Source organism: Muscardinus avellanarius (assembly GCF_963383645.1).
Source record: "Muscardinus avellanarius genome assembly, chromosome: 19".
Classification (NCBI taxonomy): Eukaryota; Metazoa; Chordata; class Mammalia; order Rodentia; family Gliridae; genus Muscardinus; species Muscardinus avellanarius.
The window spans coordinates 28,650,220-28,675,501 of NC_137805.1; the positions used below are offsets into that span (position 1 = coordinate 28,650,220).

At 45.8% G+C, this 25,282-nt stretch overlaps 1 protein-coding gene across 1 annotated transcript in view; it reads right to left on the bottom strand.

Moving 5' to 3' along the window:
• TSHZ2 (teashirt zinc finger homeobox 2) overlaps positions 1–25,009 on the bottom strand; it is a gene marked incomplete at both ends in the record, with an annotated part of 287,782 nt that extends 262,773 nt beyond the window's left edge. Inside the window, one exon of the mRNA XM_080716759.1 lies at positions 24,970–25,009. Coding sequence (XP_080572885.1) covers positions 24,970–25,009 — 40 coding nt within the window. The remainder of the gene's footprint in view (positions 1–24,969) is intronic.
• Positions 25,010–25,282: the final 273 nt, after the last annotated feature.

Here is a 25,282-nt window from a genome sequence, read left to right on the forward strand (position 1 = left end):
ATTTGGGGGGACAGATTGGGAAAAGTGGCTGCTTGCATGAAGCCTTCGGCGCACCTCTCCCAGGTCCAGCGAAGCTTTTCTAAGACCATCTGGGTGACAAAGATGTGCCCAAGAAACACTGCCCTTGTGGGCAACCCCAGCCGCTCTTGACGGATGTCCCCAAACAAAGGTTGCGCGCCACCTCCCGTCCTCGCAGCTCAATTGAATTCCTCACCTCCGCAGCTTTAAATCAAAGGTGGCTCCTATTAGGCATAATTGCCTTTTCCAGCAGCTTGTATAACAAAGAAAGAGAGCAGGAACTGACCAAGAATGGTTCCTACGGAGTATTCTATATGCATGGCATGGGACTAAATCAACGGCAGCGAGCGCACCCAGCCCCGGAGAAACCCATAATTCAGCCATGACCACATGCGTGTTGCAAGGGAGAGTGCTACACACATACATGTGTGAACACGTCATTTCCTTCACAAATAGCCTGGAAATACCACTATGCAGGAGAACTACACACACACACACACACACACACACACACACACCCCAAGGCTTCTGTACACCTTGAATGCATGATGAGTCTTTCCAAAAGAAAGCAAACTGCCCTCCGGCTGGTTAGTCTCTCAAAAGCCCCCCATGACACACGAGAAATCAGACCAACTCCAACTTCTCACCGCCCTCCGCTGCCTGTCAGTCTCATTCGTCTCCCGTCCAACCTCACCACATCCATCATCCCTGACTTACAAAAACATTTTTTAAATCATGCACATCTCTATCATTTCAGCCTTGTCAATTCCCATTTTGCCTAATTGATAAATAAATCAAAACCTGAAGAGGAAACGCAAGTTGAGAAGAACTCTGGGCCCTCCAAAAAAAAAAGAAGGCACCGCAGTAAGGCTGGATGTACAGTGCGGTTATTTCAGCCGGGTCCGGAGAACTCAGGACGGGGAGGGGTTGAGACAGGACGATGGCAGGTTCGAGGCCAGCCTCGGTGATTTTGTGAGGCCCTCAGCAACTTAGTGAGACCTGTCTCAAAAAATTAAATAAAAATGGGGGAGGGGCGTGCGGCTCAGAGGTAGAGCGCACCTAGTTCAATCCCTAGTACTAAAAAAGGATAGTGGTTCTTTGAATCCTGTCGACTTATTTTGAGACCTGTGCTTCACCCCACTCTACTTTCTACAGGCTTGTTGTGATGATTTGGATCTGGCATGTTCTCCAGAAAAGTTCATGTGTTGGCAATGTGTCTAGAGGCGGGACATAGTTGGAGGAGGTGGGCCACTGGGGCCGGGGTCTTGAGGACTTTTCCTTGTCCCTGGCTCCCTCCTCTCTCGCTCTCTCTCCGCTCCGGCTCCCGTGAGTTGAGAAGCTTTCCTCCTTCAAGCCCTGCTGTGATGATCTGCCTTGGAGCTGGCCAGCCATGGACTGACCTCTGAAACCATGAGCTCAAAGAAGCTCTCTGTGCCTAAGTCGTCCTCACCAGGTAATTTAGCCACAGCGATGAACAAGCTGGTTAATAAAACTCTGTGGGAAAACCATGCCCCAAATCATAAAGACCTCCAGAGAATATCCTCTTTATCCAAACACATCCATGTACTATACTAGGAATCCGCAACCTACCAGTTAAAGCCCATTGAGCAGTTATCATGTGCCAAGCATACTAAGAGCCACACTCTTTAAAAACGAGGCCTTGTGTGATAGCAGGGATTTTAAAAAAGATGGGTGCTTAGTAGGTTAAATTATTTGTCTGAGGTCAGACAGGAAGTTAGTAATAACCTGGATTTGGCTCCTCTCTGTGACTTCAAAGCCTTGATAGGAACCCCTATAGAATGGGCCATATAAAGCCATGAGCCTCACTAGCCCAATGCCTGTCCCCCTTATTCTGCTAAGACCACTTTGTGCTCTGACGATCGACTGCCTCCTGAGGTCCTGGATGCACCCGGACTGGAGGCAGGGCAATGAGAAGCCAGCACTGCACGCTCACACGGGCCAAGGTAAACCCCAGAGCGTGTGCGAGGACTCCCCGGAAGGAGGCCGCTAAGCCGCACAGGAGATGCTCACTGACATTTCAACTGCCATGAGTAGAGATCCTGACACAGAAGGAAGGAAAATGGAGTCAAAAAGCAATGCTCATGCCAACCCATCCCTGGGTCTCTGCATCCACAGCTGCCGAAGCTGCAGCTCTACTGGGTCCCTCGAATGATGGGCTACAGCAGGATTAAGATAAAAACCCGGCTCCTGGGCTGCTGGGGCTGTGTACAAGGTGGCTTTGGAGTCCAATACACCTGGTCTTCAATCAGGACCCCACTCTGTACTCAGCATGGGGGCAAGTGACCTAGGAGCTCTGCACCTCCATTTTCTTACACAGATAACAAGGATGCGCATGTCCGCTTTCAGAGTGAGAAGAAGACCAGGTGGACATGGGTGTCTGGGGCGGCGCCTGGCAGAGTGGACTTTTGAGAAATGTTGGCGCATCTGACAGTTTTCAAAATGGGAACAAAGAGGAGGAAAGAAGGCCCAGAGGCCTCGCACAGGCACCATGGTTTCCTCTTCAGTGAGCAACAGAAAACCCAGGGAGGCCAACCAGGGGCAGAGCTGCTATGGGTTGGTGCTCATGGAGTGGGCCTGGGGTGAGTGTGCAGGGAAGAGGGAGCCTGGTTTCAGGGTGGGTAAGCTGGAAGAGAAGTCATGAATCAATGAGTAATGGAGGTAGCAGTGACCATTCAGGTTAAAACTGGAAGGAAATCGACACTTAGATCCTCCAAAAAATACATAAGCCAGCTAATGAGCCTGGGTTCCTAGAGAGCAAGGAATCACCTCCATCCATCCATCCACCCACTCACATACCTATCCATCCATCCATCCATCCACTCAACCACTCACCCATCCATCCATAAATCCATCCACCCATCCATCTATCCACTCACCCATCTATCATCCATCCATCCATCCATCCACTCACCCATCTATCCATCCATCCATCCATCTTTTTCCATCCATCCATCCTTTTTTCCATCCATCCATCCACCACCCATCTATCTGTTTATCTATCCATCTATCCATCCATCCATAAATCCATCTACCCATCCACCCATCCATCTATCTATCCACCTATCCATCTATCTATCCACCCATCCACCCACCCATCCATCCACCCACCCACCCATACATACATACATCCATCTATCCATCCACCCATCCATCTATCTATCCACCCATCCATCTTTCCTTCCTTCCTTTCCTCTAATACTCCCTGAGCCCTGCTGGGTGACTGGCTATATTCTAGCGCTCTGTTGCTGAACTCTGAAAACAGGGGTTGTGCCTCATCTATTAGTGCACAGCACGGGGTCATGAAAACTATAAAAATTAAGAAATATCTGTTGAATGAATTTTTTAAAAAGCCTCTCCAAGACACACACTCCCTTCCGGGAATTCATCTCCCACTAATTCTTTCTGTCCACACTTCCTTCCCTCTGGAAGTTTCCAAGCCTCTCTCCCCTTATCCTTGGAACGTGGGTCTGGGAGACTGGGCACATAGCACCAACGTCAGCCCAGCAAGCTTCAAACTCAAGGCCTCACCCTCGGTCTTTCCTGTGTACCTTGGGAAGCCAAGGGCTTCCTTTTTATTTTTACCATGTGTTTCTCTCATAGAAAATTAAAACATCTCAATCCCTGAATTGGTTTGCTGAGTGCCTGACATATCCCAGCTGTTGTTTTTATGATTGAGAAAGCTATAGGAAGCCCTTCCCCTCGATTTCATTTAAAACATTCTTTTCTTTTAATAAAGAAGGTTGGAAGTTTCCATCAGCACCGTTTTGTCTTGGGGTGGGGGAGCTCCCCATGAACTCTTCCGATTCCTTCTCTCTACAGCAGGATAGCACTTTAAGGCCTGTGCCTGAGGATTCTAACTGGAGCTACAAACAAGGGGCCTATTTATTTTGTTGCTCAGAGCTCAGTGGTGGACTCAAAAGTTAAACTAAAGTGAAAACCTTCTTCTGTGGAGTGGGTGTTCCAAGGACTATAGTCTAAAATGAAAATCAGATCATGGTTTAAAAAAAGAAAGAGAAAAAGAAAAAAAACCTCAACCCTCACATAGTACATCACTGCACATTCAAAAACATCTCCTTGTTCCTGAAATGTTCTGTTAAGAGTACTAACAGGTCAGTCCACAGGAAATGCAAGAATACTTTATATTTTAATCAGGGCACATAAAACACACTGTCTAGAATGTTATGAGGCCCCGGGGAACGTCATGAGCAGGGAACATTTACAAACTCCAGGTCAGTCTCCCCATTACATCACTGTGAAAAAAATAAATTTATGAGGTTAAATTATATGGATGTTATATATTGGAACTGTTAGCTTATTCCCCAATGAGAATGTTGGCTTAAACAACCAGATTCCCTGGGACAAATCTCTACGTCCTTCTATACTGGATGTCTTCATGGTAACTTACACACACACACACACACACACACACACACACACACACACACACGGTTATTCTTTGAGTATAATAAAATGAATAAAAATGAGAGAGAGAGAGAGAGAGAGAGAGAGAGAGAGAGAGAGAAAGGAGACCAAAAAAAAATCTAAATTCCAATAGAAAGGGCACCTAAACATTTCTTACATCATTCTTCTCCAGAGATGATAATACAGAAGTTATTCTGTGAAACTTGGCCTTGATTTATTTGATCTATTCTTCATCTAAGTGATTGGAAACACAGATGTTGATGCTATAACTTTGCTTCCAGTAAATAATTCCTCAAAGGACTCACATTTGTTTAACCTTGGTCACAAGATGATAAAACTTATTAAACATTTATGGGCGCTACAACACAGTTCTGCTGGTTTATGTGCTTGGCAAGTTTAGAAACTCATTCCCCCAACTTTTCCACCTTCTTTCCACCTCTCTTAAAGAAAAAAAAAATCTTTGGGGAAACTCCTGTACCTGAATTCCATTCCCTTCTCTCCCCTTCCCTCCTCCTCCTCCTCCTCCTCCTCCTCCTCCTCCTCCTCCTCCTTCTTCTTCTTCTTCTTCTTTTCTCTCTCTCTCTCTCTCTCTCTCTCTCTCTCTCTCTCTTCCATTTTGCTGCTGCAGTTTGACAATAAACAGAGGGCTGCCATGCTGATCCTAAAGCATAATAATTAAACCAAAGGGAAACAGGCGAGGTGATCCTATGGGATCCACAGAGGAAGAATAAAAAGCCCCTCGGGGACCTGCTTCCTTACCATTGCTAGCCTGCTTCTGAGATAAGCAAATGTTCGCTGTGTAATGTGCGTGCGTTCATTCACCCCTTTAATAACACCGCTAAGGACCTGCTCGATGTGGCCCTGTGGGCGTAGACGACCTGGGTGGCTGGATGCTCCAAAGGCTCCAGGAACTATGGGTAAGCACTCACTCACACATTCACTCAACCAACGCACGCCCTGTGTTCCAGGCCCTGTAGACGAAACCGTAAGATCAACCCTTGACATGACACAACCCGTAGTCTGCGAGAGAGAAAGAGAGACAAGGAAACAGAAATTACAATAGGGTGGAAAGCTTGCTTTCTGGAACTATCTATTGCTTATACATTTCCCATCCTAATTACTCATTTCCCTGGCACGGGCTGGCCTAGGTAACTGGGGTTCTGTTTTTCTCTTGCCCAGGGCCTCTACCAGGAAAGCAAGGTGTGTTGCACAAGGGCTCCCTTAGGGAAGAGCTTTGTGACACTGGCTTCACATTCATGGGGAAAATCCTGACGGGCTGCGGCCTGGTTCCATCAAAGCTCAGCTTTGGCAAGAAAAACCTATACATACAACACCCACCACAAACACAGAATTCAGCTACAGTAAAGGCGTATATTGACAAGGCTCGCCTCTGAGACACACTACCATGCACAAGGTACCTAATCCAGGCATACAGAAAGCCTATGCCACAGCACACATTACACTCACACACACACACTCACAACTCATACCTTCAACGAAACAGACCCACAGGCATACAGGCGCGTCACACTCACACGCGGATAACAGGAACCCAATGTGCACTGCTAATGCACACTTACACACACCCCAGTTCCCAGAACGGCGCTGGCTGACCTGAGTTACATTCAAAAAGCACGAGAGAAATGGTCAGAACTTTCTGACATTCAGGGTCTATTTTATTTCTATTTCTCCCCCCTTCCACCAGGCCTAGCAACGTGACTCAGGACATGGTTCCTAGTCTCCAGCACACTAAAATTTAGCCACGTAAAATGCCAAATGGCAGGACTGACTATTGTTAATGATTCACCACGTACAACGCAAGCAAAATCCAAGGGCCCTCCCTCCCCCGGCCCCACCCGGCCGTACACAATGAACACCCCGTGCGGCCGGGCTGCGCGCTCTTCCTATGAGCCATTAAAAACTCTGGGAACAAACACAGTTCTTAAAACATCATTCAGACCATTCTTTTTCCTTTAATTCTCTCCTCTGTCCATTCCAAGGTGGCTTCTGATGTTTTTCTTGGTGCACTTCAGATTTAGACCATGTTGAGGGCTGATTGGAGCACACGCTTCACGGGGACGCATGATGGTGTCCAATGGTTATTTAACGAATCCCTACGAGGTGCATGCGAGCCAGTCATTTTGGGTAGAGAGGCACAGATACGAAAGCAACAAGAATGCCCAAAGAATGGATATTGGCTGTTTCAAAAATGTTTTTTTTTTTTTTAACTGATTCCCTGGCTAAGTGCAATAGAATTCTCACGACTCGTTTTCTCTCCATAAATTACTTAGTTGGCAATTATAAAAACTTCCGAGAATATGCAATATGAGAGTATGGGTACCGGCGAAAAATTTAAAACACGCTAAATACCTGTTTACAGAGGAACTGACTGATTAGTAAAAATGTACATTTTTAAAAATAGACTATTTTAAAGCATAAACATAGAAATTTGTTCTACCTGTTCTTTTTTTCAAATTTGTCCTTTCTCTTTTCCTCTACCAACCTACTTGCTGTACAGTTTAAAAATATTTGCAAAATGTAGGTGAAACTATTTACACAGAAATCGTTAAACATACACGAGAGAATAATAATGCTCCTAGCTACATACACATGAATAAAAAACTATAAATAATGGAAAATATACACACACCAGATCCTTAATAGTGCCTGTCTCTGGGGAGAGAAGAAGAAGAAGAAGAAATATATGCGTCAAGCTTTACTCCAAGTATTAGTAATCTTTACTTTTTCAATTTTCACAATAGTGCTTGGAAGTACACATTCTCCTATGTCCGCTCTGCAGGGCCAAGCCACAGAGATCTCAAATTTAGTGCTCAAAGAGAACTTAACATCTTTGAAAAGTTTTCTTCTATGAGATAAGAAAGAAAGTGAGGTAAGCTCACTGTGTATTTGATAGTTCTTTTTCCCATTCTACCTGATTGTCTTGTCCCATCCAATACTAGTAAAGAATTAACGTTAAAGACAATAAAGGAAGACAATAATCTCATATGGTTTCTCATTTAGAAGAACCACAAATCAGACAGCCAGACAGCTGGCCAAACTTTGTATAATTACAAGGGTTGGTTTTAAATTTTGCCACCTATAGCCGGGCGTGGTGGCGCACGCCTTTAATCCCCGCGCTTGGGAGGCGGTGACAAGAGCAAGAGGATCGTGCAGGTTCGAAGCCACCTGTGCTGGCTTAAGAGACCCTGTTTCCAAATTTTTTTTTTAAATATAAAAATAGGTCTGGGAATGTAGCCCTGAGGTAGAAGGACTTCCAGGAACCCTAGTACCACCAAAAAAAAAAAAAAAAAAAATTGTCACCAATAAACACATAAATATGTCAAATGCTGGGCATGGTGGTACATACGTGTAATCCCATACTTAGGAGGCTGAGACAGGAGGATCACAGGTTGGAGGATAACCTTAGCGATAGATTGAGACTCAGCAACCTAGTAACATCCTGTTTCAAAATAAAAAATAAAATGGGGCCGGGGTATAGCCAAGTCCCCTGGGTTCAATCCCCAGTACCAAAAAAAAAAAAAAAAAAAAAAAAAGTTTAAAAAAACCTTATCACCAACAATAACTAAAAACAATTGTCAAAAAAAAAAACAATTTTTTTAAGGAAAAACCTTCTCATGATTTCATCTGTAAGCAACACTCTCCCTCTGAGCTATGACCCCTGGAATGTCACGATCATCCCCCCCCCCACCCTCCGGGTTATTTAGAACGCTCACTTAAGTGTCACCTACAATTAAATACTTACAGGGAAGAGACATCTTTGGAAAGCCTGACCGTAAATATTACGAGGGCCTCGAAAAGGGGAAACTGCAAGGCTAGCTTTTCATTTGCTAAAATAAATAACAGGCAGAGTCGCCACACGTCTGTCTGTCTTCCAGAGTTTGAGATGGCCGGGGAGAGGGAGCCACGGAGGCCACGAGAGATTTATGAGCAGCAGCTGAGCGAGGGGCTCGAGCGCTCGGCCTCCGGGAGGAGCAGGACGTGGGGGACGAGCCCCACGCCGCCTGCGCTGGGTTCCGTGGGTTTTGCTACTTCTGTTTCGTAAAATGGGAATCGATTTACAGAAGTTTCTTGTGGAAAGAGCAAGCAGCTACATATAGTTCATCTATTATAATCATCATACACTCAGATTTTTTTGTGTGTTATTATTTGTGCTACTGGGGATCGAACCCAGGGGCGTTCTACCTCTGAGCTACATCCCAGTCCTTTTTTTAAAATTATTTTTATTTCGAAAGAGGGTCTCGCTAGGTATATGAGAGTCTCACTCCTTGCTGAGGCTGTCCTCAAATCTGCGATTCTCCTGTCTCAGCGTCCCAAGTACCGGGATGACAGGCGTGCGCCACCACGCCCGGCTTACGCTCGAGTTTTTTAAAAATATTTTTATTGGTGCACTATAGCCTCCTGTCATAACGTGGACCATGTTGACGATGGCATATATTCACACAGTACTTGGTTCCCACACACACTCGAGTTTTAAAGCTGGAGCTTGGAGATTTAGAGGGGAAGCATGATCTTGCTTATTTATTTATTAATTACTTATTTCCCCTTTTATGCATCTGACTTACTTTAGTCTGAGAGAAACACTAGATTTTAATTCATAATTCATGTTCCTGATCTTTTTTTTTTTTTTTTTTTGGTGGTCGTACTGGGGTTCCTGGAAGCCCTTCTACCTCCGGGCTACACTCCCAGACCTATTTTTTATATTTTTATTTGGAAACAGGGTCTCGTAAGCCAGCGCGGCTGGCTTCGAACCTGCGCGATCCTCCTGTCTCCGCCTCCCAAGCACAGGGATGACAAGCGTGTGCCACCACGCCCGGCCATGTTCTTGATCTTTGTATGTTTGTACTAGACTGTGCGGAGGTTCTATCTACCTACCTATATTATATCTATTATATATCTATGTATACATATGTAGATACATGTGTATATATAAGTATATATGTATTTCTTAGCAGTAAGAGGCAGCCAAGCATAGGGTCTGGGTACCTGGACTCTCATAGGTAGACTGAGGATTCTTCATTCTGTCTAAAAGCTCCCGTGTCTTGATGTTTCCAAAACTTAACGTCCGTACCTATCCATAGACCACACTAGTTGTACCCAGCTCGTGGGATGCTGTCTTCTAGGAGAGAATGGAAGTGAATGACCTGTATGTAGTTGGTGCTTGTATACATCAGCTTGTAACTGAGAGCAATTCTTTTGGTTTATCCATTAAACAGGTCAAGAAGCTAGGTGTGGTGGTACACAAGCACGCGTCACCACGCACAGCGTGTCCCAGACATTTCTAAAAGTACAAGCAAGGGACAGGGAGGGAGGGAGGGAGGGAGGGAGGGAGAGAGAGAGAGAGAGAGAGAGAACGAACTTTGTTGTATGGATGAAAAAACAAAACTAAAAATGGCTCTTCCAACAGTTTTTATTTTATTTTATTTATTATTATTTTTTTTGGTAGTACTGGGGTTCCTGGAAGCCCTTCTACCTTCGGGATACACTCCCACGGGCTACACTCCCAGACCTATTTTTTTAACATTTTTATGTGGAAACAGAGTCTCTTAAGCCAGTGCAGCTGGCTTCGAACCAGCGCGATCCTCCTGTCTCCGCCTCCCACATGCGCGGGGATTACAAGCATGCGCCACCACGCTCGGCCTCCAACAGTTTTTAAAAAGTTAAGTGCTCTGGTATTTGGAAGAAGGTTGCGGAGGGAGGGAGGGAGTAAGCAGAAGGAAGAGAGGGGGCAGAAGAGGAAGAGAACGTATCACATTTTCCAATGTCCTGGAATTCAAAGTTACAGTGACTGCTTGACACGCAGACCCCCGACACCCAGCCTCGCCCATCCTGTGCCATCAGCCGCTAGACTCCAGGTGGAGATCCTGCAAATTTGCTTTTCCACAGGTTCTGCAGCCGATGAGCACACAAAGAGTAATTCTGGGCACCACCGCTTTGTCAGGATGCAAGCCAAGACCTCCAGCCCATATTCTCAAGACTTCCTGGGAGTGGCAAAGACTTCCCAAAGTTTCCCCTTCATGTCCTAGGAGGGACACTTCCTTCTGTTTTGAAGTTTTAATGAAAACTTCTATCTTAGCTAGACATGATAGGGCACACCTAGAATCTTAGTAGTTGAGAGGCTGAGACAGGAGGATCGCAGGTTTGAGACCAACTTAGCAAAATACTCAGCAACTCAACAAGACTGTTTCAAACTACTACTACTACTACTACTTCTACTACTACTACTACTACTACTACTACTAATAATAATAATAATAATGGACTGGGGATATAGCTGGGAGATAGAATGCCCCTGGGCACAATCCCTAAACAAAACAAAACAAAAAAAACCAAAGAAAGATCCCTCCCCCAAAATAAACAAAAGCCTCTCTGTTGCGGGAGTTTTAGAGCTGGGTCCGACTTAGTCTTGCTCCCGGGGTTCCTACAGTGACCCCCCCCCATGTCCCTCCACCCATCCTCATGGACTCTGCAGCATCCCTCCCCCAACACTGGTTCATTCACATGTCCATTTAAACCGACTTCCTATTTTATTGGCTTCTCTACTTTCTATTAAAACAAAACATGACGTCACCACAAGCAGTCAATGAAGACACAGGGTCTTGCGCCACCACCTGATGGCGGAAGCAGAGGACGGCTTCCTGCTTCCACTGGATAAGGTTCCTGGATAGAGGCTCCGGGTCTCCAGTCCACTATTCTAGATAAACACCGGAAGAGAGGTGCTAAAACAGGCCAACACGCCTCTGGGCCTTTACTCTTGATTTTTTCAGAGGGCATGAAATGGTTTTATGACGGGGAAGCTGTTCTCTCCGTGGAACTCCACACTCTTACAGCAATCACCAGCACTGTGTTGATTCATGATGGGACGACTCAGTGTTAAAAAATAAAATCCCAAGCCGTGCATGGTGGCGCACGCTTGTAATCCCCGCGCTTGGGAGGCGGAGACAGGAGGATCGCCCAGGTTCGAAGCCAGCCGTGCTGGCGTAAGAGACCCTGTTTCAAAAATATAAAAATAGGTCTGGGAGTGTAGCCTAGAGGAAGGAGGGCTTCCAGGAACCCCAGTACCACCAAAAAATAAATAAATAAATAAAATCCTGCCGCGCGTGGTGGCGCACACTTGTAATCCCTGTGCTTGGGAGGCGGAGACAGGAGGATCGAGCAAGTTCAAAGCCAGCCGCGCTGGCTTAAGAGACCCGGTTTCCAAATTAGAAAAGTATAAAAATAGGTCTGGGAGTGGAGCCCAGAGGTAGAAGGGCTTCCAGGAACCCCAGTACCACCAAAAATAAATCAAATAAAATAGAATCCCCAGAATGGGCTTTTTTCTTTTTTTGCCACCTTCTGACCGCAGGGAACTCCAGCTGACCAGGGCAGAGAGCTGCGGTCAGAGGTGTCCCTCCAGAGTCGGCAGTGGGAGCCAGCGCGTCTGACCCTCCTCCCCACAGTTTTTCTCACTCTCCTTCCTAATGACCGTCCCACCAGCCTTTATTCTTGCAAGTTAACACTCACTGAGAACCAACTATGTCCCGGGCCTTGCAGGCACAGGAGCAACCAGCTCCAGCGTTTGCCCTTTAAGGTGGACAGGGTCCGAGTCAGGGTGACGGTACTCACCATTTGGCATTACTGAGCGCTTGCTGTATACCAGGCACTGTTCCAAGTGTTCTGCTGGGACTAATGTTTCATGTCACCCAACATTCCAAATAGGGAGTGCTTAATTATCCTTTCTACCAATAAGGAAACCAAGACCCATGGATTGGGTTATTAATGTATTAATACAGTGACTCAAATCAATCGATCACTTACCATGTCTGGGGCACGATGCTAAGCCTATGTTATTTGATTTATCTCAATGAATCCGCATTAAAAACCCAACGAGACAAGCCTGTGTACGAAGTGTGTTTTGCTACGAGGGACCTGCAGCTCTGGGAAGCCAAGGTGCCTCTGGTCACAGGGCAGGAACATGGCCCCATGAAGCCGTTTCTGTGTGCCTCCACCTGGCCCTGGTGCTGCAGGGTCTGAGTGGGGTGGGCAGGTAGGTGTGTAAGCAGGGTAGCCTCTCTCCCTGCACAATTCTAGGCAGATGGAGCTCCGAACATTTCCTTGTTTCCTTTCTGGCTCAGAGAATGACCACAGGGACCCATAAGACCCCCATCGTATAACAAAAGAGAGTTGGATAAAACACTAGTACAGTAAACACAGCCCGAGTCTGCAGAGTTTACTCATCTTTGCCTCCCTACTGCAATCCTGGCCTCTCCCCGTGGACCAATCCCCAGCCCTATCTCCTCCATCATCAGCCTGGTTTTGACTGGTTGATGCTCCTGTTTCCTACCATAGTGCCCTGTGCCATCGTACAGCCGCTAGAAAGATCCCAGGTAAGGCGGTCAGATCTTGTCTCTCTCTGATCCTATACCCTGGAGGCACCCCTTACCCTGGCTCATCTTTCTCCTCTGCAAACCCCACTGTCTGACACCCTGGGATTTATCTTTGGGGGCTCATCCCTTACCTGTCCCCATGCTAACTGTAAGCTCCCAGAGGGCCAGCACTTGGTGATTTTGATTCAAAGCTCTAGTTCCACCACCCTCAGCAGAGCCTGGACCTCAGCAGACCTTTGATCATATTTGTTAGATAATGGTCTTAAGGCAGGCAGCAAAGGCTCCTCAATCTCCTGGTCCTGAGAAACACCTTAACAGGCACCCAGCCAGCTTCCCTTCCTCTATGAAGGTGACAATTAGAAAGTGAAGAAGGCGTTACCAGGAAACAGCCTGCAGCCTTCTCCCATTAGCGTAACAACCCCTAAGTGGCTGCTTTGGGCCCTGGGGGAAGGAGCAGGCTCACTGGTGGGGAGGCGCAGAGGCCCTGGTCCTGGGGACTGCTAGCACCAAAGGGCTGGGCTGGAAGGCAGAGCAGGTGGGGAGAGGCTGGCCTGCAGGAGAAGTAATGACTGTTCACCCCTTCACCTCCGACAGCCCACCGGCCAAGTGCCATCTGAGCTCTCTGCTTAACTCAGGAGTCTAAAAGCCTTGTGATCAGCCAGCACCGTCTGTAAGGTGCACAGACAGCACTTAGCAAACAAAGGAGTCTTGCATCTTTTCAACATCAGGAGGAACAAAATATATGCTCATTAGCCGGGCGTGGTGGCGCACACTTGTAATCCCAGCATTCGGGAGGTGTATACAGGAGAATCACGGTTCACAAACAGCCTCAGCTACTTAGTGAGGCCGTCTGCAACTCAGTGAGGCCCTGTTTCAAAATAAAGGATAAAAACTAGGGCTGGGGGTGTAGCTCGGAGGTAGAATGCCTCTGGGCTCCATCCCCAGTACATAAAAAAAATTATATATATATATATATATATATATATATATATATATATATATGCTCATTGCCAACATCAGTCTCTTGATCATTAATATTTTCTAAATTAATATTTATATTAAATACAACTCTTATCAACACTAGGAAAAAGGTCTGCAGGAACTTAAGGGTGTGTGGAAGAGATCCTATCCCTTGAAAGTATTTTGCAGACGTCATACATTAACGACTTACTTATCCGTTCATTTACAGGCTTGTTCAGTCTTCAGAAAATATTTATTTAGTGTCTAGTAGGTACCAAAGACTAATTCTAGTACCTAGATTTCTCCTGGAATTTCTACAGGAAAACAAACAAACAAACAACAAGAAAAAAAAATGACCACAAGAAAAATAAACGTATTCGCTTACAAAGAAGACCGTATGCAAATGCTGGCCTATTCTAAACATGTATCGACATCACAATCTAATTGTCACAAATGAAACACAAAATAGCTCAGCAAAATCCTTATCCCTGCTTGACAGATGAAGAAACGGAGGAGCAGCAGGGTTCAGGATCCCGCCTCCCGGCACAGCTGGCGCTCACATCTGCCTCCCCCTCCTCGCCAGTGCAGTCTACCCGCCGAGTGCCAGTCTCTCTCTCCATGAAGGCCGGGCCTGTGGTCCATGTCCAGAAGCACCTCTGCCATCCCAAGCTTCCTATTTACCCTCTCTGATGGTGAACACGCCCCATCCACTGCCACCACCGCACCTAGAGTTAGATCTAGAAGGCCAGGCACGATCGGCCTCCACCCGCCTCTCCTATCTCACATCTATGACCTGCCCCATCTCCATCTGCCCAGCTATAGAAGCCTGCTACATCACCCTCAGGGAAGCATGTCCATGCTGGCCGCAGGCCCTTGGCACGCACTGCTTCCTCGCCGGAATGCTTCTCCCAACTTTGTGCTCTCAAGTGTCGCACTTTTTGTTCAGCTCTGAGCAAATCCCCATGTGAGAAATTCCACCCTGGGCCGCTCTATCCAGAGTGGCCACCTTCTACTACTCCACCCCACTCATTCTGATTTTTTTTAAACTTTCTTATGGAACGCAATAGCATTCTTCAATGAGCATATCACCGGTTGAGATATTTATCTGGACATTACATTTTGGTCTAAGAATATTAGCTGTGTGAGGCCCAGGACTATTAGACTTATACTTTTTTCTGCCTTCCTACCCCCACCCACGGCAATATCCTTGGCACAGAGAATGACTCGCACAGTAGGTGTGCAGTCAATATTTGCCAAGTAAGCGAGGGCATGAACTCACGTTTGTATATGCGAAGGAATATCGAAGACAGAACCCTCTGCACATATGACAGCCATTGGTCTGGAGGTGGTACTTGGAGAAGCCCCTTAGGGGGCGGGATCCTCTGGGAATGTGCTTTGTATCTGTCAGAGGTAGACATCCCCAGATATGCAGGGGAAACATCACAGGAGCTGAGGGTCCTCCTCGGCCATTCTAAATCAATGGCCTGGGAGCCTGAGGGCTGAGCTTCCTACCCAGCTTGGCCATGGCTTGGCCCTGATGAGTTATCTTCATGCTGCCCAGACTCTGTCCTCAAGGACAGGGGTTATCTGGCACCTTTCACCCGGGGATGTTATGAGGATGAAGATCCAGCTGGAGCGTCCCCTCCGCCGACAGCTCTCCCCGGCCATCCACACCTCTGTCACCCAGACTCCTGCTCCCACGGTGATGCTTTTAGAAAAGGATTGTCCTTGTGGAACAATTTTCCTGTATGAAAATGATTTTCCCTTCCTAAACTTACTCGTATGTTTTCTAGCTTCTGTCAACTGGAGGGCAAAGGCCCCCAGCATCTGATCCAACCAATTGATTCACTACCAGGTCCCAGCTAATAGAAGACCCGGCACATAGTAGGAATTCTAGAAAGAACTGGTGTCTAAAGGGATGAAGGCCAACGTATGAAGCACCTGGCACAGTCCCTGCTGCAGGATGAATGCTCACATATTAGCTGATTTCATTGTTACTGTTACAGATTGCTACTAGTAGTATAGTTCCTATTTCTTGGAAAATAATTTTTGGTTGTTGTTGTCTTTGAGCTACAACAGGCTCTAGCTAGCACAGCATAAATTTGCCTCAGGACAAGAAACTAAAACACTACACAGCCACTGGAGTTCCAATTTTATTTTAAGTAACCGATGAATTAATTAATTTATAATACTGGGGATTAAACCCAGGGGCATGGTACCTACATCCCCAGCCCTTTTTAAAATTTCTTTGGTTTTGAAACAGGGTCTCACTAGGTTGCTGAGAATCTCACTGTGTTACTGAGGCTGTTCTTGAACTCATGACCTTCTCACTCAGCCTCCCAAATACTAACATTACAAGCACGGACCTCCATGCCCGGATTCCAGGCTTAAATATCAAAATGTACCCGTGGTCTGCCGTCTTTCAATCCCCTGGACCTCCGGCTCTATGGGAACTGGTGGGCTCCTCATTTCCCTCTTGGTATAAATTACCACGGTCTGGCTCTTTAGAGAAGAGACATGCTCTTTCCTCATAGCTGGGTGGCACTGAACAGTTTCTGTCACTTTTTCAGCCTTAGTCTCATTAAGCCTTCCAACAAACCTTAGATATAAGAACTATGATTGCCCCCATCTTACAGATTACAAAGTTGACCTGCTTATAATCACAGGACTTGGGAGGATAAGACAGGAGGATCGCAAGTTTGAAGTCAGCTTCAACAACTTAGTGAGATTTTTAGCAACTTAGTGAGACCCTGGTTTCCAAATTAAAAAAAAATATATATATATATGATAAAATATTACATATACATATATATATATATATATATATATATATATAATAAAATAGGGCTGGAGATGTAACTTGAAAGTAGAATGCCCCTGGGTTCAATCACCAGAAAAAATAAAAATATAAAAGGAAGTTGAAGCAGAGACCTGAGCAGCCCTCTTAGGTCGACCCAGCCCAGTAGACTAGAGATTTGGACTAGGCTCAGCCTGGCTCCAGCGCCTGCGTTCTGCAGCGAGTAAGGTTTACCTTGGGGGTTGCTCGGGACCACGTACCAGCAGGGCACAGTGCCACGAGTATCCAAGTCCCTTCCTCTTATTCCACTACCCCATCCACAATCTCAAATTGAATCCCAAGGGGTAAACAAGAAGACGCGCACAGCAATGTACCCAACTTTCTCATAAAGGAAAACAGCTGCAGGCGGTTCTGATATAAATGTACTTAGAGCTTTTCATGTCGAAGTTTCTCCTCTACCAAATGGTACCAAACGCGTGGAATAGATTCAACTCCTCTCTTCAGTACCGGCTTAGCCCGGCGGCTATCCATATCTCCCTGGGGTGTAAGACAGGGCCTTCTAAATGAGTAGGAAATTCCAAGTTGTTGCTTTTGCTTTTACCCTATGGATAACCTTAACCCCATCTCTCTCTCTCTCTCTCTCTCTCTCTCTCTCTCTCTCTCTCTCTCTCTCTCTCTCTCTCACTAAATATTGATATGTTGTTGCTCTTACAGACACAAGTTGTTGTTTTACCCTATGGATAACCGTAACCCCATCCATCCATCCATCCATCCATCTCTCTCTCTCTCTCTCTCTCTCTCTCTCTCTCTCTCAATATTGATATGTTGTTGCTCTTACAGACACGAGTTGTTGTTTTTTGTTTTTACCCTATGGATAACCTTAACCCCATCCCCCCCCTCTCTCTCACTTTGAATCTCCCACGTCACCAGATATTATGAGTTCTTCATGATCCAGTAAAGCAGGAACAAAGTTTCTTGCAAATTCATTACAAACAGAATAGCTATCGCCGACTCGTTTTTTTATTCTTTCTGCCCTTCATAACTATTTTCATTAAAAACAATATCTGTGTTCTGCCCACCTTAATATCAAAATGCTATCATTTCCGTAGAAATGGCTTAGATGTGGCTTTAAGAAGAAAGCTCAGGGGTGATTTCAGAGAATTCATTCAGTCTTGAAAGCACTCCACTAATTAAGCTCAGTGATCTTAATTTCTGTACTAACAGAAACTGCAGAATGCTCTTAAAAAAAAGAACCTAGCTCGGTGTCTCACGGCTTTATGGAAACATGAGGCCTTTCCTTTAACATAAATGGACACTATTGCTTTTCAATTAAATTAGTCTTTGGAGAGAGTCAGAGATGCAAAAGAACTAAAAAGCTCCTTAAAAAAATCCTCCCCGCGTCACTGCCTGTCATTTGCCAAGAGAAAATGTGTAGTTAAAATGTAATGCTATTTTCTTCTTATTCTGCTGAAACAAAGTTTTCCATCTTGAACTCGGAGCTAGCTAGCTCTTCTGAAACCTTCTGGAGGTTCCTTTTGGTTTGCAAGCCCACATTCGGTTATCTAAAATTATTTCTTCTTTTAAAGGACTGTGCTTTGCATTGCTGTGGGTCCAGGACGAGCTTATTAGATCCAATTTCAGGTGAGGGGAGTAAGCGAGGGGGTACTAATTTCTTGTCTTTTTTTTTTTTTTAACAAGAAAGGTAGAAGGGGAACTTTCATTCAGATGAGTGAAATTCAAGACCAATGCTTTCAAAGCGATCCAGGTATTTTCTTTTGCCCTGTGTAATTTCTCTAAGCTCATTATCTCCAAAACTTTTGCATTGTGCATTTCCCTGTTAAGCATGGCTAAATAATACTGATATATTAATAACAGGATTATGTAGCTGTGCCTCCTGAATTCTAATTTCTAAAATTTCCAATGATTTTAGGCATTACCTTGGCATCCCAACATACTTCGGGACACCCAGGGGACATATTTTTCTAGAGAGGAGACGGGAACTATCTAGCAAGGCAACAACTGGAAATTCCAAACGGCCATTTTAATGGCTTTCAAAAACCTCCGAATTATTTAATCATTCCATCCGGGGGGTTCGCTCTGGGAACAAATACATCAGCAATTCACTCTTGCATCTCGGCATTCCTTTTTGCGCGTCTGTGTAGGTTCATAATGTCCTCAGAGCAGCTTTGACTGTGATGATTTCTAGGATGCTAAGAACACGGGCGACAGGCTCGTGATGTCCCCAAGTGATGAACAAGCCAGAGGTGAACCCGGACCACGGGGAGCTGCCTGCTGGTTAGTTTGCAGAGAGAGGCCAATGGCGGATAGTCAGGGCCTGCAGTCTCTATTTCATTATCATTTCTTAAAGACCTGGGATAGCTGGGAATCCGCTTTGAATGCTAGCCCTATTTCTTCTTCTGAATAAACGACAACAAAAATTTCCTAAGACAAGCGATTGAAAAGTTAAAAGGAGGGAGGAAAAAGAAATCATAAAGCTAGTAAAAAAAAAAAAACAATTATTATATGATAAAAGTCTGTAAATATACGGGCTTGTTTTTTCCTTCTTGCAATAACCAGGTAATAAAGTCTTAGGGAGGTGATTTCTTATGTGGGTAGAATGAGAAAGTCCCTTCCTAATTGAAGAGCTGGCTGGCAAAGGTCACCGGAAGGAACATGAGATTTTTCTAACTTTAAATGAAACTTGTGAAACTTCAACATTCTTGAGAAGTGCGCGTTGTTGCAAATTACTGAAAACTGGCTATTAAATCCTGGCTGAGCTGCGTCTACCAAGGTAGGATTAGAGCCCCCCCAACCCAACCCCGATCACAGACTATACAGTGAAACACACACTAGAAAACGAAAATAAATTTTTCCCCAGAAATAAAAACTGTAGCGGCATTCTCAACTTGCGAAGCAATAAAATTATTTGTGTGCCAAGCTTCTTTTAATACCACTGTGATTTTTCCCTAAAAGTCGTTCAATTTGATTGTAATTAAATATGTAATGAAAAAGAGCTGCTTCAGGGAAGTCATGCAAGACCTTCTCTAACTGTTAGTTTAATGTATTTCCAACTGACTTTGCATCGAACGAAAATGATACTCCATGTATGCCTGGTCTTAGTATAGAATTTGCTAGGCAATTCCATGTTTTATTTGTTGTTGTTTTTTTTTTTTTAGGGAACCTGGGTGGATATTGGCATCACCTTTGTAAAGGTGCCCGAGTCTTCCCAAACCATGGCATTGCTACAGAAAAAAAAAGGGATAGTACAAATCTAGTAATGGAGAAATGGAGCTCAACTTCGGACATTTAACGGGTGTCAGCTAATTCCAGACCCAGCACAAACAGAACCAGGGCCTGGGTTTTCTTCCCGGCTGCTTTCTTTTTTCTCAGCTCAGCTGCGAGCGATGAGCAGAGGTGTATCATTTCATTGGCCTTAAATAATGCCAGGCTCCGTCCCCCTTTAAAACCTGCTCAGTCGAGAGCACAATTCCCAAGCCACTGGGAAGAGAATTAGAGCGACCCAGGTATTACGCAGCTGGAGAGATTCCCTCCAATGGCTGAGAAGTCAGAGGAAAGGAAATGAAAGCCTAAAGTCTCCGCTGGAGGATGTGGCAAAAGTCAAGATGCTTCGGGGACAGATCTAAAGATGTCAAGGAGGGGTCTGCTGGATGTGAAGCTTCCCCAAATGTAGCCAAAAGGATGGAGATGACTGGGAGAGAAAAAAAGAAATATGATGAGGTGGAAATGAGAGCGGGGTATTTCCAAGGAACATTTCTACCCTCACCCAAAGGAGCCCCCGCAGTGTCCAGCACCCCATCCTCAGAGGCTGCGTGGCAGAGAAGTTCCCAGGGCCTTCTCCCTTACCTCGTTTCCACTAGAACTCCCTGTCACTTGCAATCTGCTGATTAGGGTTAATGTATTATGTCCTGATATGGCAGATTAAAAATGAAATCAATAAATGCCTAAAACAAATGGGCTTTTGAGATGTCCCATTCAATCTGGGTCTTTAAGGGTGAGGCTACAGGCAGGAGAAAGAGCAGGAGGTGGAGGGGGAAAGGACCACTTAAGCAATCAATTCCAATCCCAAACATCAGCAGCGTAGACAAAAGCCATTTCTAGGTACCTGTCTTCCCTCTTGCAGGGATTTACCTTAAATAACAAGAGCAGTCAGAAGAGTTTCAGGCGCGTGTATGTGTGTGCATGTGTGTGTGTGTGTGTGTGTGTGTGTGTGTGTGTATTTTTCTCATTTATCTTTAAAAAAAAAACATACTGTTTGGGTAAGCAAAGGGCTCTGTAGCAGAAGATATTTAAATGTCCGAGATGCGAACTTGTCTTTCTGAAGGATGTTTAAACAAAGTAAGAGAGTCAGGGTCGAGAGACTGCCCCGGCTCTAGTCTCTGCAATCCTGTCCTACTTGCCACTGAATGAAAGGTGAAATCGCCACGAGCTGCCAGTCCTCTCTCGGGCCGGTTAGCTGAGGTTTCTGGGACCTCACTCAATAATCCAGAGTCTTCACTACCCTGAAGTCGAAAAAGGTCTCAGGTCATCTCTACTCCAGGGCAGGATTCAGTATTGTCCCTGCCGAATCTGCTTCCCGTGTAAATAACCTGAGCCATTAAGGTGCAAATTGCAACTTTTAAGTAATGATTGCTAATAGTCTAATGTTTACTGCTACACAAGGACATTCATGAAAACAAAATCTACATTATTCATCTCCATGTTAAATAAACAAAATAAACACGGAGGAAGCTGTTCTTCCCTGCATCACTCCGAATGCTTCTGGAAGTCAGGAGGAAGGAGCCCTCGGATCTTTGGGGTTGACATCATCTCCCTGACACACACATCAGCTATTCACGTGTGCGTGATCACAAAAGATGTTGGGTTCTATCGTCACTGGCCCGGCTTCACGTTCAAATAACAGTTCTGGATGCTGAGAGAAAATCTGTATCCTGCACAGAGGTAGGCAGTGGCCGTGAGGGACTGTCAGGGATAGGAGAGGTCAGTGTGCGGCCGCAGTTGAAAAATCTTAAGCACCTCTGCAGCCTACATAATACAAACAGATCAAAACGCAGTTTGGTTTCATCTGGCCTTCCTGCCAACTTCTTGATCTCCGGTAAAAGGAACTGAGTACCGGGTGATGCCGGTACCAAATCCTGCGATATTTACAGGTGGAAGGAGATGCTTTTTTATGGTAAATGAAATATACATCCAGGGAAGCAAACCCAGCACACACACACACACACACACACACACACACACACACACACACACACCAAGGGTACTCTAGGCTGCTTCCCAAACTTTTGTTGTTGTTCTAAGTAATAGTATAGCAGAATAGAAAACATTTTAGATGGGAATATTCTGACTTTAGCCATGTCCTTAAAGAGAACTGCCTACCTTACATACCTCCTCCCTGTGGGGGAGGGATCTAACAAAGTCTGCAATTCTCCCGTTCCCCGTCACATCGTCCTGTGTCTCTTCTATTTGGATGCCTGCTTTATTAGAAAGCTCTGTGACCAGTTCTTCAAAACATACAACTTACAGTGAATAGTGCAAAGAGACCCCCTAGCCTCCAACAATTCTTGGGGGAAGAGCTCCAGGAAGGCCTCAGATCTGATTCTCTTCCAAGTTTTTTTTATTTTCTATCGTCCATTACTCATTAATCAAGCTAGAAATCAGGCTTTCAACATCAGTCCATGGGAGTAATTGCTTACAGTTGTGCATTGTGTTTAATTTTTGAACAGTGATAAATGTTAACATGGCCACAATCTTAGAACCTCCTTTCCCCTCTCCGGGAAGTTAGCTAGCCACAGCACCCACCCGAAAGTGGCTAACTTTGCTTGCAAATAACCCGTCACTTCCACTATACCCGGGGAGGGCATTAATGCCCTCAGATGATTGGGAGCAGCACTGCAGGAAAAAAAAAAAAAAAACTATCATCTGCTTTATTAACATGTGAGCAAATAGATAGCCGTCAGAGGGGCCTCGCTGGGTACAAAAATGAATTACTCTCTTTCAGTTGAAAAAGATTTCCACTTCTCCCAGTGAAAACAGTCAGGGCCACGAAAACAAACAGATACAGATACGAGGGATACAGTGGACTGGAAAACCGAAACTACGGTTCCAAGTTTCCAACACACACGTGTGCACAGCCTCACACACCGTAACACACACACTGTAATAAACAGACCCGCCAGCACTAAGAGATCCCGGTTTGGTGAAAGGATCTAATTTAAATAATGTGATATAGGGCTAGGTACACCTGGATCCTCATTGACCGGAGGATGATTATAATCAAAGTGGCACGATTCTGAGCAATGCACTTTTTGTAATGAGCTTAATGAAGAAGGCAAGTCCAGTCATTCTGGTAATTTAAATTACTGCCTAGTTGGTGATGGCCTTTACCGGAACAACAAGGCAGAGGGGGAAAAAGTAATTTTCAAGACAGTATCACTTCTTGCTGGACGGCAGCCCAGGGTTTTCTTTCGGGACGACAACGACGACATTATCTCAAATAATCTAGCTGCACTTAAACTCTTGTCGTTAGAACTAGACAGAGCAGGCTTACCCTTCCCGAGTCAAGAAGGCCACTGCACACCCTAGCACTGTCAGACTGCAAAGCAGCCTAAAGGTTTAAAAAAAAAAAAAAAAAGGGAGCTATTGTTTTCCAAATAAGTAGCTGGAGTTAAAAAAAAGAAGCAAAGCTCGCTTCCTAGGCGATTTTATGGGAATAAAAGACATCTTAATTATTTTGCTTGTAGGGAAAAATAAAACTGTACAAATCAAAGTTTCATAAATGATATCTCTGCCTGCAACTCCAACCAACCTACAAACGGTTACAGGAAACCACTCTGCACGGGGAAGGGAAGGTTGACTGTGGACATTTCAAAGCACGTGTGTTGTGACCCCCGCTGGAATCAGGACCCTATGGAGGGTGAGCCTGGTGGTCCAGCACTGCTCAGAAACCAGTCCTCACTCGGCCCGATTCCCAGAAACCAGTCCTCACTCGGCCCGATTCCTAACTAATTTCGGATTTCTTCCAAGAGTGACTTTGCAAAGTTTTCAAAAGTGTTCCACCAAACTTCTCCCCGTGTTTGAGGCGGCTGAGACAGAATAAAACATGGGGTGGGGGTCTGTAGAAGACCACCCTTCACTACCACTGCTTTAAGTGAGGACACAGACACCGTAAAAAAATAAAATAATAACAACCACAAAACTTAAAACTTTTTTTTTTTTTTTGCTAAAGCCCTGCTTCTACTACAGGACACAAAGAAATAATAATGATAACATTTTTTAAAATGCCCACACGAAAAGCCAAACAAGATAATAATTGTGCATGTCTGGCTCTGAATATAGAGGGCAAGGCTTGTGTCATTGGCACTGTGAGTTACCATGGTGAGTGATTTATTGATATATATCAAGAATGAATAGATCAAAGCCGGTGAGATGACAGGAGATCAATCAAATGTCAAATCAAAACTAGCAATCAACGGGAAAGCTGATTTTTCAGTGGGTGGGTCTGGCATGGGAAAAATGAACTTTTATATTACACTTCCGAGAAACAAAACCCCAGCATACTATTAAAAAAGCAATTAAGCAACCCAAAAGCAAAAATAATATCCTTTAGAAGATCTATGTACTTACTGATCCATTAACCGGTCCCTGTTTTTTTTTTTTTGGGGGGGGGGGAGGGAGTCGTCGGGTGGTAAATAAGGATTCAAATGGGATAGTTCTACCACACAGATCTATTCCCAAAGTTTGCAACTCTCTCTGGGCAAAGAAAGTCCAGAGCGGCTTAAATTTCTATGGGGACACCCCCCCCCTTTCTTTCTTTCTTTCTTTTTTTTTTTTAAAGAGAAGGTTAAGGATTGATTAGATCCCCAAATGTGGGTCCTTTTAGTAAACACCTTCAAAGGTTCATCTATTTCCTGGGGCGCTATGTCTACTCGGACCATCACAGCCAAACTCCCGGAGGCTCCCCCAAAGCCAGCCTGCAGCACAGCGGGGGGGTTCGGGCTAGCCTCCCACCCCGGGCGCCCCCCAGCCCCGGCGAGGGGAGAGCGGGTCCCCGGGAGGCCAGACAGCGCCCGCACTGACCACGCGGGGGGACGCGGGGGTGGAGGGGCCGGCTCCCGACTCCGCACCCCAAATCCTCCACCCGACTCTGGCCCCAGAGGCAAGAAACCGCCTGGTGGAAAAGTTAGGGTGGGGTGAGGGTGGAGGGAAAGAAAGTTTCAGGAGGGGACGCTCTGGAGGGCTGCCCCCCCTCCCGACCGGGGCCGGGCAGCCGAGGATGGGGAGACCCGCGCTGAGGATGGGGTGGTGTCCGGCGGGGCGGGGGCGGCCGCCGCCCGCTCGGTCTCTTACCTGCAGCCCGCTTGGGTGCCTGCTGTTTGCGCCTGGGCATCGCTCGCGCCGCTCCAGTCCCGCGTCTGGCGCCCCAGCCCCGGCCGCGCTGTGTCCTCCGCCTCCGGGTGGCTCCCAGGACGTCACTCGCCGCGGGCCCCCCGACGACGCCCCCCGCGGCCGCCCCTCCGCGGGGCCGAGACCCCCTCGCGGGCCGGCAGACCCGAGGCTCGCGCCGGCGGCTTGCGAGTGGAGGTCGGCGGCGCCTCGTCGGTCTGTTTGGCTTTTTATTAGGATTATTATTATTTTTGCTTTTTTTTTTTTTTGTACGTTC